The sequence below is a fragment of the Dendrobium catenatum genome, unplaced genomic scaffold, assembly GCF_001605985.2.
Source record: "Dendrobium catenatum unplaced genomic scaffold, ASM160598v2 fragScaff_scaffold_1177, whole genome shotgun sequence".
Lineage (NCBI taxonomy): Eukaryota > Viridiplantae > Streptophyta > Magnoliopsida > Asparagales > Orchidaceae > Dendrobium > Dendrobium catenatum.
In genome coordinates, this window is record NW_021319639.1 from 9,455 (window position 1) to 22,819 (window position 13,365).

At 33.4% G+C, this 13,365-nt stretch overlaps 1 protein-coding gene across 1 annotated transcript; it reads right to left on the reverse strand.

Moving 5' to 3' along the window:
- Positions 1–10,133: 10,133 nt before the first annotated feature.
- On the reverse strand, positions 10,134–12,871 carry LOC110106927 (receptor-like protein kinase ANXUR1). The gene has a single exon (XM_020837021.2). The coding sequence runs from the start codon at positions 12,854–12,856 to the stop codon at positions 10,226–10,228; it is 2,631 nt and encodes an 876-aa protein (XP_020692680.2). The 5' UTR covers positions 12,857–12,871; the 3' UTR covers positions 10,134–10,225.
- Between the last annotated feature and the right edge of the window lie 494 nt (positions 12,872–13,365).

Here is a 13,365-nt window from a genome sequence, read left to right on the forward strand (position 1 = left end):
ATTTTTACATATTTATTATTTTAAAAAATAAATTAAAATAACATTTTAAATTAGATTTATATATATTAAATATAAAAAATTTGCAAAATCATTACATTAGAATATAATTTATTATTTCATTTTTAATTATTATTATAATTATTTTAATAATTTTATTATCATTAACTTTGTTAGGGTTTGAACCTAGGCAGACTCGAATACTCACCTCTATATCAAAGTAAAATAATTATTTAATATTATATAAAAATATAAGATTTTATTTTACAAATTTTCAAATAATTTTTTTCTCAAGAATGTTGACAAATAAAATATGTCACTCATTCGCTTTAGTGTTTTTTTATACAAATTTGAACAACTAGCATTATACTACCTCGATAGATAGACTAATATTACACTATCGACTTGAGAAGAAAAACGAATTTATTTTTATAATCAAACTCGTCATATGGAACGTAAAATCCATCCCGAAGAATAAAATTCATATTCATCTATCATTTTGATTATGAAATTAACTAAGGATAAGTTTTAATCTGTGTTTAAAGCTTTTTTCCACTACTTTAGTAAACTAAAGTAAGGTGGTTCTAGACTCACTATATATGCATGCCTTTATACTTAATTACATCTCCATAGAAAAAAACTATTCATCAAAGTGAGGATTAAAATTTTTAAATATATAAATATTTGATTAAATTTTTGAGTTTACGAATCTACCAACTAGGAGAAGATTTAGATTTAAATTTAATTTGAATTTAGAATTCACTTAACCCTCCTAAATAGGAGATACTAATGTGTGTATAATTTAAGTTTATGTTTGAGTGGAGTGAGCTGTCAGTTAATATCCTAAACACAATTAATTGTTTTATGAATATAAGATTTGATGGCTCTAATCCTAAGGAATCAATGATGTTAAATTCAAAAATTTTAAATAAAAATTGCATAATATGTAATTGCATCTAACTAGCGTTATGTATAATGTATGAAGAAAATGTATAAATAAAATATTTATTCATTTATTTGAAATAAAATATAACCAAATATCTTTACATAAGGTGACCAAATTCTACCACAACATATTTGGATTTCTACTCTTATATATATAACAACATTCTTGTGTATTGAATTCTCGGCTCCCAAAATTTGTCACTTGTACTCTTAGAAATTTCATCAATATCTCATGTGTGAGTAAATTGTTTTTTACTTTTTTTCAAGTGATAATTTAAGCAATATGATTTTTTTTTTTTTTTGCAACATTTTAGAGGCACATGTTAAAGTGACTATGCTAATGAGGCTAGTAGAAACATGTAGAATATAGAAGCACAAGAGCTTAAGAAGAAGAAGAAGCAAGTCAACGTCACTATGTATTGATTCACACACCTATATAATGAGTACATGAGGTTTATATACAAGCATCGCTATACAAAGTATTGTAGAGGAAACCAATTAGATGTAAGATGAGGATGCCTCAGATGGTTAGCAAGGAGTGACTTAGATGAAGTCTGCAGAGAATCTACTGATGTGTTCAGAGGAAGTGGAAATGTGATGATAGTGAGTGTGTCAGCTACTTGCTTATCATTATATATTTATATGGCTTATCACTGCCCCTCAAATTGAGGATCCAAAGATTAGCGAGTCAATTTGCTGCGTAGTTGTTGAATCCATGATGAAGAGAGAGCTTTGGTAAGGATGTATGAGTTGAACTATGATATATTGTAGGTGGATGCGATCCCAGATAAAGTAGTAATTAATATCAATGTATTTGGTACACGCATGAAAGAATGGATTGTTGGCAAGGGCCATAGTTGAGATATTTTCACACTGAAGTGTTGTTGAAGATGATGAATGGATGTTAAAGTCTATTGGAAGGAGATGGATCTAGATGATGCCTAAGGCTTCGGATGCTAGAACACGATATTTGATTCGGAGGAAGATCTAAAAATTTTGGAAGGTGGGTTGAGCTGCAGATGTAGTGTTACGGGCTCCTCTTGTGCACTAAAAAGAGAATTAGGGACCTGGAGATGGATCTAGATGATGCCTAAGGCTTCAGATGCTAGAACACGATATTTGATTCGGAGGAAGATCTTGCACATTTGGAAGGTGGGTTGAGCTGCAGATGTAGTGTTACGGGCTCCTCTTGTGCACTAAAAAGAGAATTAGGGACCTTCTTGTGTGTGGTTGGTAGAGCAACTTTATTTGTATCAGGGTGCACGATCCCTAGTGGTTGAGAACAGAATTGGGGTTGAAATCGATTGGGAGAGTTTGAGTTTTTTTATTACTATATTGATTTCTTCATTGCATAAGAGTGAGTAGAGATCTTCTAGGCTGATGGGGGTGAGCTTGATGCGAATGAAGGTTTCGAAGGATTGATAGATCGGAGGAAGTCAATTGAGGATATGCAATATGACATTCTCAGGTTTGAGATGGGAGTCGACAGCAGTGATGTTTTTCACAAGATATTTTCATTGAGATATTTATGAAGCTCATTGTTTATTTGAATTACTGAGAAACGATTTGTTGGTTGTAATCGTTTCTCTAAAGTGGTCAAAATGTTGTGATAAGAATGGAAATTGAGAATTTAGGGAAGATGTTTTGGGAGATTGTAGACTAAAGGGCAATTGAGAGGTTCTAGTCTAGGAAATGCCAAGTAGTGTAGCCAGGGTTTGCAATGAGTTCAATGGTTATAGACAAAAAAGAGTTTTAGTGGACAGCTGATTTCTTTGGTAAGGTAGCTGACAAAGTTGTTTACTGAAAATATTTAGAGTATCTAAATACACCATATTGGGAAATTGTTACTATTGAGTTGAATATGGACAATGGAGTTGGGATTAGACTAGGGGTGTCAATTTTTGACACGACCCAAAATCCGACTTGAAAAATTTGGGTTTGAGTAGACCCAGTTAGCAAATAGATAGGTTTTGGGTTTGGATTTTTTACCCGTTTTAAAAATTTTGGGTTGACTCGGAAACCCAAAATCAACCTAGAAATGACCAAAAAGTTGGAGTCCATTCCAAAATTTTTCCCACAGACGGGACTCCGCCTATTGCCCGCACTTGTGACTCGCCGACCGGCTCAACCACCTTCTGTCGTTGCTGTTGCTTCCCACACTCACGGACTCTTGCCGCTGTCGTTGCTGCTTCTTCGCCGTCGGCTTTGAATAGGAACAGGAAGTAGCGATGGGAGCTTAGCTCGCAGTTCTTCAGCCAAATCTCCTAAATTCGAGTTGGGTCATGTCAATCAGGCAACCCGCGCAGGTCGGGTCCGAGTTGAAATATCCGACTCGTTTGGAAAAATGGGTCAAGTTCAGGTTGACCCATTTAGATCCGGGTCAACTAAGGTTCGATCCGAACCCGATACATCGACCTGAATTGACACCCCTACGTTAGACATAAAAATTTTAAGAGAAGAGGGTATATGTGTGTCAATCTTGGTGATGATTTCAGTTTGTAGATGAGTCGTGTTAGAAGCGCTGGAATCGGCAATGAAACAAAGAACAATATAAGGCTACACATCTATTAAGCTTTGATGTGTCTTTTGATACCATGAAGAGACTAGGCTAATGAAGTAAGTAGAAACCTGTAGAAATGACGTACCACAAAAATCTAGAAGCACATGAGCTCAGAAGAAGTAAGATGCCATGTTTATATATTGATTCACATACAAATATAATGAGTACAACATGTTTATATATAAGCATCACACTACAAAGTATTGTAGAAGAAGTTGTGGCACCTCCACAATCATTATATAATTTTACTTGTTATGATCCGAATTGAGTTAAGGTAACCCACTAATCTTCTATTTTTGAACCCCATCTGTATTTGTTCATAAGTATTATGTGTGCATGTGATATGATATTCTGGGTCCAAAGGATTAGTTTACATGTTTTGAAATCTAGAAATTTTTCCATGGGAGCACCGCGGCACTGGGGTTGGGGCACCTTTGTGCTAAGCTCTCTAGAATTTTAGAATTAATTCAACGTGGTGGTGCTAGGGATCACGTTGTAAGCTTTCTAAAGTAGAGTCGTGATGGGCGCGACAGCGTTAGACAAGATTTTCATAATAAAAATATCCAAATCCACTATTCCATTCATTTGATCCATTTAGATAACCATTGCTAGCGTGTGTGTGTGTGTGTGTGAGAGAGAGAGAGAGAGAGAGAGAGAGAGAGAGAGAGAGAGAGAGAGAGAGGATATTCTAGATAAAGAGACTATTTATGGTAGCTTCTAGTCATTTTTAGCTACAACCTAATTCAAAAATTTTCTCGAGTCGAGATAGGTTACATTTTGCATATCTCAGTAATTCAAAGTTTTTTTTTTTAGATTTTTCTAATTGAATTTATAATTTGATTTTACAAAAATACAATTTTCTTGAATTTCGATAAATTTTATCCGTGTATCTTTTGATATGTTGTCGGTACGATTATTCTAGTTATTTTGAGTATTTATGTGAATTTTTTTGCAAGGTGATTTTGAAAAACAATGATTTTTATTAATTCAAAATTTTATTTAACATCTAAAAATAGTATTTTAGTTTAGTTAAAGCTTCAAAATGCTGTTATATACAATATTTAGTAATATGGTAAAATTATGAAAACTATAATTTTGGAGAATTGTAGAACACTAGGTGAAAATTTATTATGATAATTGTTGGGGAGATTTTGTAGAAGTAAACAGTAGCACTATAATCATTTTAGTAGTGTAAAATGCACTTTATTTTCAATATCTTTTTTTGAAATATTTGAATTATGTGAAAAGAAGGAATTTTGTTGGTGATGAAAAGAGATTATGTTGTTTATTATGTGTTGGAAGTTTTGGAGCCATCGGGCTATTCTGATATTTACTAAGAAGGGATTTTGTTGACAGCGAGAAGGGATTCTGTTGGTGGCTAGAAGAGATTCTGTTAGCAGCAAGAAAGTATTATATTGGATGTGAGAAAGGATTTTGTTATTTGTTATATATTGGTAATTGAGACCTGAGGGGCCATTATGATATTTGATATGAGGTGTTTGCTTATATTTCAATAAGTTTCAGTACAATTTTAGATGTAAGTTAACTGCTTATTTCAATTTATTATCAATTTTTGCTTCAACTTCAATTTTTCGTACAGTACTTCAGTTTATTATTTTACATTTTCATCTCTTTTTGTTTAAATTATTGAATCATGTTTAGGCTGTCATATAGTCTATCGGGCCGTGTTAGCACAATCTTGTCTTTGCTTTCATTTTCAAGTTAAGAAAGGGTAAGGAGCGAGTTGAGTAGTTTCTAATATTTTGCTCTAATCTATTGTAGGTATGCAATTTTTGTTAATTTTCTTTTAGCATGCTTGATTTTTATTTTTGTTATACCTTTCTATTGTCAAGCATTGTTATAGATAGACTTCAAATTGTATTTATAATATATAAAAATTATTAATGAGATTTTGTAGTCTTCTGCTTTGCATTTATATTAAGTAGTGGCTTTGTCATATACATGATCTGGAAGTTTCAGTTTCACAACATTTCTCCAACTAAATCTTAGGATTAATCTCTGCTTCTAGCCATGGTCAAGCACGGTATGACCTATGTGATCCAGTTAGGTCATATCAATTTGAGTCGTGATTGAAGCCAACTTTATGGATGGTGAGGATCCTCAAACGATTAGCATGAAGTGGCTTGGATGAAGTCTACAGTCTAATGATGTGTTTAGAGAAAGTGGTAATGTGATGATGGTGAGTGTGCCGACTGCTTGCTTATCACTATATGGCTTATTATCGGCGCAACTTATTTCACAAAATGAGCTATGTTTGAATACTTCTGATATTTGCAATGCATTTAAAGTTAGACTTATGCAACATCACATTTTTTGGCTATCATTTTCATTATGTTCAATCGAATCAATTGCCCATCATTTCCATTGCATTCGATCAGGTTGAATTGATGAGCAAAAATCGTTGTCAAGATATGCGTGTTTTTGTGTCCCTCACCGTATTAAGGCTACGAATCTTTCTTAGGCTAACAGAATACCTTGTTAGTTCTCTAGATTCACCCAGTAATTAGGCAAGCGCTCGTCATGACTTACTAAGAGTTTAGCAAACTATCAATGAAATTATCTACTATTTTAGCATTAGTCGTCTCAAATGATCCTAATAATCACATGGCATTTTTTTTCCCTTGGCTTATGATCATTATAATTAATCATAAATTATCTTGTTCCCCAATACATCACAAATCAAATTTATATAAAAAAAAACGAAGGGAAATTTCACTATAGATCACGACAAAAAAAAAAAACTTCATTCCCTAGAAAATATTTTGTACGAGTCACTATAGCCATCAAGCAACGATTGGGTTTTACCATTTTGTTAAATTTCAGTAAAACATATTACTAATGACCATTCAAGCTGCGTGAGTGTCGCATCATTGCTAGCTCAATATTCTGACTGTCATCATATGACAATCCAATACAGCATTGGCGCTCACAAGAGCCTCGGTCAAGCTTACACATCTGACAAATTTGAAATGGAAGTTTTTTTTTTGGGACATTTAGGCCATTTAAGGCAAACTCACACACACAACGCATACACATAGACTCGAACCGTAGACCTCTTAGTTGGAAGCCTAAGCTCTCAACCAATAGGCCAAGGAGAGTAGTTGAAATGGAAGTTAAAAGGAATAACAACTCTGATCGCAAAACACCCCTTTTTATATTTTTATATTCATTAGACAACATTGTTTATATGTAGAAGAATAATTTTGATTTTATTTTGGATGACAACAGAATCCACACATAGATTATCAAATTAAGGTTACAATACTCGTTAGAGTATTGTAATCTAGATGATTAAATAAAGTTTATACTATGATGTTAATTATACTAGATGATTAAATAAAGTTTATTTTTTATTATATTTTTCTATGTGAACTAATCATACTATTTGATGATTAGATTGTACTATACAATTGCTCATAGTTTCTTGTTAAGCAAGTTTTAGAGCATTATTCTAGGTGTTTTGTATATATACTTTCCTAATAAAAATTATAAAATGAATTGAAGATTGAAAATTTTTAGGAGAATATTACATTAAAAAAAGAATACTTCATGCTTTTCATTTAAAAATCCTAAATGAGAAAGATTCCTTGAGAGCATGTGCATCCCTGTTGCTTTCACTTTTCTTTTACCTAAAATCTTCTATTATTTTGTTGTTGATTTTGGAGAGTTGTTGCTTCATCAAATTTTATTAGAGAATGGATATATCCCAAGCTTCTTGTTGTAAGAAGTTGTAGATTATCCCAAACTAGAGTAGTGATCTTCTTGCTTGGATTAAAAGAAGATTGAGATTTTTGTGTTTCTCTAGAATTACTTGTTAAAGAGAGGAGCCTTTTAACCTGTTGGTGGCCAAAGGAGAGTGTAGTGAATCTTTGAGGTGAAAGTCTCAATGTGTGGATGTAAGCATTAGTTTTAAATTACATGAAAATCAATTTGCATATTCTTGTCTTTTGTTTTTTATTTTCATACCGCTATTACATACTTTGTTTGATCTCTTTCAATTCACTATAAATAATATGATCGATGATGATATTATTTAATCTTGATTTGAAATTTATACTTATAAAATTTATGTTTTCTTATTTTAAAAATATTTTTTAAAATTAAAATTTAACCAAAAGGAATTTTAAAATTAGGCACACCAATTCCCTTACCCCTCCCTCACTTTTGATGTGGCCATACACTTCACAACTCATTGTAACCTCCTAACATCATAAGGTTCTTTAAAAATTTAGAAAACTCTTATGTACTCTTTTTATGACCTGTCTCTTTTTCTTTTTTACATTAACCTTCATGAATAATGTCTTTCAATTTTCATAGTCTATGAGCTTATGATATGCATACTCATATTCTTACCTTCTCTAGTGGATAAGATGATGTCACCCACACCTAAGATATGAAGATTCACCTTAAAATAATTCAACATATAACTCTTATATGTGAGACCGAGAGAGTGTGTGAAATTATTTGCATTACTTGAGAGATTGTTATACTCAAAATTTTGCATATTGTAAATGAACATTTCAACTTTGCCTAGTGGTTATAAATAAAGTAGATCAATTCACTTAAATTATTACTTTAGCCTATTTGTAAAGTAACTCAAACTATAGTTTTTCTTGCCTTCTCTATCTGAACAATAATAGTGAAAATATTATGTCATTATTCTTTCAAGTAGCTTGAAAGTTTTCATTATTTACAACACTCATCTTCTTATAATAACTAAAAGAACATGATCAAGTGAACAAAAAGAAAAACAAGTTAAAGAAAGAAAATTTTCACTAACTTAAATTAAATTATTGTTAATAATAATTTTTAAGTTAAATGATTGATAGTTATCTAATTTTATATATCTTTGCAATAAAAAAATTGAAATAATCATAATATTTGCTAATGTGCATTTTCCAAGTTTTAGACAATTTTTAAATTTTAGATGACATTTCATCAAATCAAAGTAGGATAATAAAATATAAATTTATTAAAATCACTTGAAAGTATAAGATTGACATATTTTGAAAGCATACAAGTGGATTCACTAACCCTATGTGGTTCAACTTATTATTATTATTATTATTATGCTTTTGTTGTTGTTTTTGTTTTTGTTGCTGCTATTGTTATTATTATTGTTGTTGTTGTTGTTACATGCAAGAATATTCATAGTGATAAAGAGAATGTATTTAATATCTTAATTTTGTAAGAATATCTAGCACACACATATAAGAGAGGAGTTGCAAGGGACATAAAAAACTAAAATAAAATAAAATAAAAAGAGTTGGCCCACTTAAAATGATTTGTACTATTCTATGTCATCAATTACAAATGATGCCCTCCTCTATAAATTGGAAGGTTTTTATAAAATATTGTAGATATGAACTAGAAGTTTTAACATATCATTAGCGGTGGTTTGTTAGCAATTGTTTGATAATGTCAATCAAAAGGCCCTGGTCCAATAAAGTTCTAGAATTCTTTAAGCATTCATGCTTCTGAATCATAAGCCATGGTCTCATTTATATAGAGAACGTGGATCTATTTATATTTTTTGAGAGTGACATGCTCCATAAAAATAATCAAAATCCATAATACTTCTGAATTATAAGCCATGGTTTCATTTATATAGAGAATGTGGATCTATTTATAGTTTTTGAGAGTGACCTGCTCTATAAAAATAATCAAAATCCATAACACTATATCGAAAAGCCTAGGTAATTCCCTTCATCATATATCATTATTGTAATATTTAAATACATTGATGATGCCGTAATTTAGAAAATTTGGTGTTGGTTGATTTTTCTTTTCAAGATGCTCGATTTAATTATGAGCATGTAAAATTTAGAGATTTTTAATCCCTTAATTAATATCCCAAAGTTTTTAATTAATCTCAACTGTTTGATTTATATTCATTTAAATTCAGATCAAATCAATCTTTAATGTAAATGGGTTCATCGTATCAAGATCTTCAATATGAATAAAAAGTTTGTGAAAATCTAAGTTAGAATAATTCTGAATTTGATTATAAAGATTTTCAATTTAAATATGCATTGAGAATTGTCTGATAAAAATATTTTTTTTTTATGATATCACTTATTATCATTTTTATTATAACATTATTTCCTCAGTAAGTTAATTTGTTTAATTTAAAAAAAAAATGAGGACCAGCTATAGTAACGTACTAAAGAAATCAGAGAAGTCGCTCGGATGACTTGGAAAAAGCATTTATATTTTGCATGATCACATTTGATCGTCGAGCAAATGTGCTGATATAATCTATTTATCTAAATGAGTATTAAATTTAAAATATGTTCAAATGTTGGTGTGAACTTATAATAAAATACACAACTCACCTTAGCCTGTTGGTTGAGAGCTTATGCTTTCAACTAAGAGGTCTTAGGTTCGAGTCTTTATGTATGCGTTGTGTGTGTGAGTTTGCCTTAAATAGCCTAAATGTCCCAAAAAAAAAAAAAAAACTTATAATAAAATATTAATGTTTTTTTTTTCTAATTTATTTCAACATTAATTAAAATTAAACATAATAATTTAAGTACAACAGACCAACTCATCTTTATGCATACATACACATGAAGTAAGGCACCGAGAACAAACAAACCGACTTCAATGGTTAAAACATTCAAACCTAAGAAAAATATTATCCTCAAGACAAAACGATCATATGACTACATGATGTCTATATATCATCTTCATTCTTAATTTTTACCTTCCCTTTGGATTGAGAAACTGCGAGAAGACAGATAATTCATCCAAATCTTCTTTCATTTCATTAACGACCCCATCTCCTTCACTTGATAAGTTTAAAACATCAACGTTGCTCCCACTCCCATGAGCACTCACTCCTCCATCTTCATCTCTCTCCTGCAACTGCAAAGCAAACTCAAGATTCCAAAGCACATCTCCCATGACTGGCCTATCATTTCCATGCTCAGAAACGCACTTCTCAGCTATCTCCACGAATTTGCTCAAGCATTCTAAATTAATCTTTCCTTTTAGGCAAGGATCTATAATCTCAATTATCTTACCTTTTGTCTTGTTATGAATTGCCCAATCTGCAAGACTAACTTGCTCCTTGGAAAGACTAGGATTGAGCGCCGGCCGAGCACACATTACTTCAAATAGCACGACACCGAAGGAGTATACGTCTGATTTAATAGTTAATTGTTGTCGCCTAAAGTATTCAGGATCAAGATATCCAAAGCTCCCTTTCACCACTGTGCTTACATGAGACTGATTCATCAATGGTGCTGTCTTCGATAGCCCAAAGTCAGAAACTTTGGCCACAAAATTCTCATCCAGAAGTATATTAGTAGTCTTTACATCTCTATGAATGATTGTGTCTTTAGCTCCTGTGTGAAGGTAATGAAGCCCTCTCGCTGCTCCTATACAGATCTCGAGTCTCTGTTTCCATGACAGAGCAGGCTTGTTTGTTTTATAAAGATGTTCTCTTAGTGTTCCGTTAGTCATATAGTCGTAAATTAGACACATCTCATTAGCTTCTTTGCAGTATCCGATGAGTGAGACTAAGTGCTTGTGTCGAAGTTTGGAGAGCATTTCGATTTCTGTTTGAAATTCATGCAAGCCTTGTTCTGAATCAGGATTTGCTCTCTTGATAGCTACTTTCGTTGCTCCTCTGTCAATTATTCCTCTGTAGAATTTGCCGAATCCGCCGACACCAATGATAAGGGACTCATCAAAATTCTTTGTTGCCTGTTTTATTTCGAAAATAGAGAAATCGCGGCAGAGACCTGCCGCCATGGTCGAAAGGTGGCTGCTTGTGCAGGTTTTTGAGGACATGTTGGATTTGCTTACAGTAGTATGGGAATTTCTGTGAAGCGGGAGCCAGCCGGAGGCGCTGACCTCTGATTCATTATCATTAGCTCTTCTCTTTCTTTGATAAACCACAAAACAGAGTGCGAAGATAAGTCCTGCAGCAGCCGCGCTGCTTGCGGTGCCAACTATCACATGTGACTTCTCGCTTGAATATTCCGGTTGAAATTTCGGCGCGTTTGTGGTTATTTGTAGCTCATTCTCAAGCATCGCTGAAGGCTTTGGATTTGGCCCTGCAAGGTTCCCGTCGGCGTCACTGAGTTTGAATATCTCTATACCATTTAAAATTGCATCGAAAAACTCGGGTTTTAAATCAGTCGAAGGGTGGAGCGCTACCAACAGTTGTTCTTCATTGCTAATATAAATAGCGTAATCTCTATAGACAGGAATCGCCATAGATGAAGTCATTGCGATGATATCGACGTCCTTTTGAGCCGTCTGATTATTAATAAATATATCAAAAACTCTCTGGTTCACTTCAGTAAGCTGGATCTCACAAAAATGGAGTCTCACAATATAGGTGAAGTTGCCGTCAATTTGAAAGGACCATGAGAGGTTATATTGTATATTCACTTTCGGATCTGGCCCCATCTGCCTTGCTGTCCTGTATACGTCCGGCGGAGCTATATATGTTGGTAAGTTCATCGGGTATTGAATTTTGATGTGTGGCCCGGCGGCTGCTATGGCTCCAACTCCTGCTCCGGAAATATATGGTGTGTCGTCATACCACGTGCGACTAAAGCTTGTGTTGTTAGTCGGAGCAATGTACTGTCCGCCGACATTCAGTCTGTACATTGTCTGTACGGCGGATGCTCCAACGGTGACGGAGCTATCGCTGAAGCCAACCATGACGGCCGTGGTGGTAAAGATGTCTGGCATTGAGATCACCTCAATGCCGTTGATAAAGGCGAAGGCTTTGGGTTGAACGATGGCTGGAATAAAGGTCAGCGTGAGGAAATCGTCGTTGATCATTGGGAGGAAGAATTCTCGTACTATGTAACATTGGCTTAACGCTTGGGCCGTTATATAAGCACTAAAGTTGTGAAGGAGGGTGATGCCGCCTACACCGTCGGCGGAAAGGGTGGCGACCACATTAAAGAATCCGTTTTCTGGGTTTAGGCCATTGTAGGATGCAGGATAGAAATGAAGCCGGATTAAAAGACGCTCTTTTTTGCTTGCAGGGAATTTATAAGTTGCTTCAGATTCAAAAATTGCTGCTGTCATGTAAGGAACAGATGAGGGGAGAGATGGATCTTGGAAAGAGGCGGTTGAAGGGGTTGATTTGGTAGAGATGATTCCGGAGGCAGAAGCTTTGGGGGAAGTGTCACCGACCCATTTCCGACCATCGGCATCGTGTTCGTTAGTAGATGAGCCACAGTTGACAAGGATGGAGGCAGAGGGGTTATAGATTCCATTGTTGGCTGTTTTGGCAAAGATGAGATTGTGAAGGGAGAGGTAGAGAATAAAATGAAGGAATATTTGGGTTGTGATTGTTGTTGTCATGGGAAACAGGGAAAGAAAAATTTTGATTATGGAATAATTGAGGGATCTTTCTGTACATCGAGGAAGGGGGAGAGAGGAGGAAGAGGTTCGACGAATTTTTCTCCACGCTATGGTGGAGAGAGAAAGAAGGCAAAACATGAAAATAAAAGAGGAGAGAGAATAAGGAATTAGTTTAATATAGACATTTCCTTTTTTATATTTTTATTTTTGAAACTTTTTAATGGTCCGGAGGGAAATTGGTTGCAGGTGGTTAGGGAGGAAACAAATTTGGATAGATATTTGTTAAATTTTGCATAAATTCTGATTATAATAGATTTTAAAAGTTATGATTTGATTTGAAATAAAAATTGGTATAAAAGTAATCAATTAAAATTTATTTTATACTCATTAATTTTAAAATAAATCATATTAGAACTCTTTACAATTAACATTGTATTTAAAATATCTTGAACAATTTTTTTTTTCTAAAATGGGGAAGGACGAAAATGAAAGGCTAGGTGTTATGGTTA

Bases quoted from the DNA above. Each gene is read 5' to 3' on its own strand.
- LOC110106927 (XM_020837021.2), bottom strand. From the start codon at position 12,856: ATGACAACAACAATCACAACCCAAATATTCCTTCATTTTATTCTCTAC.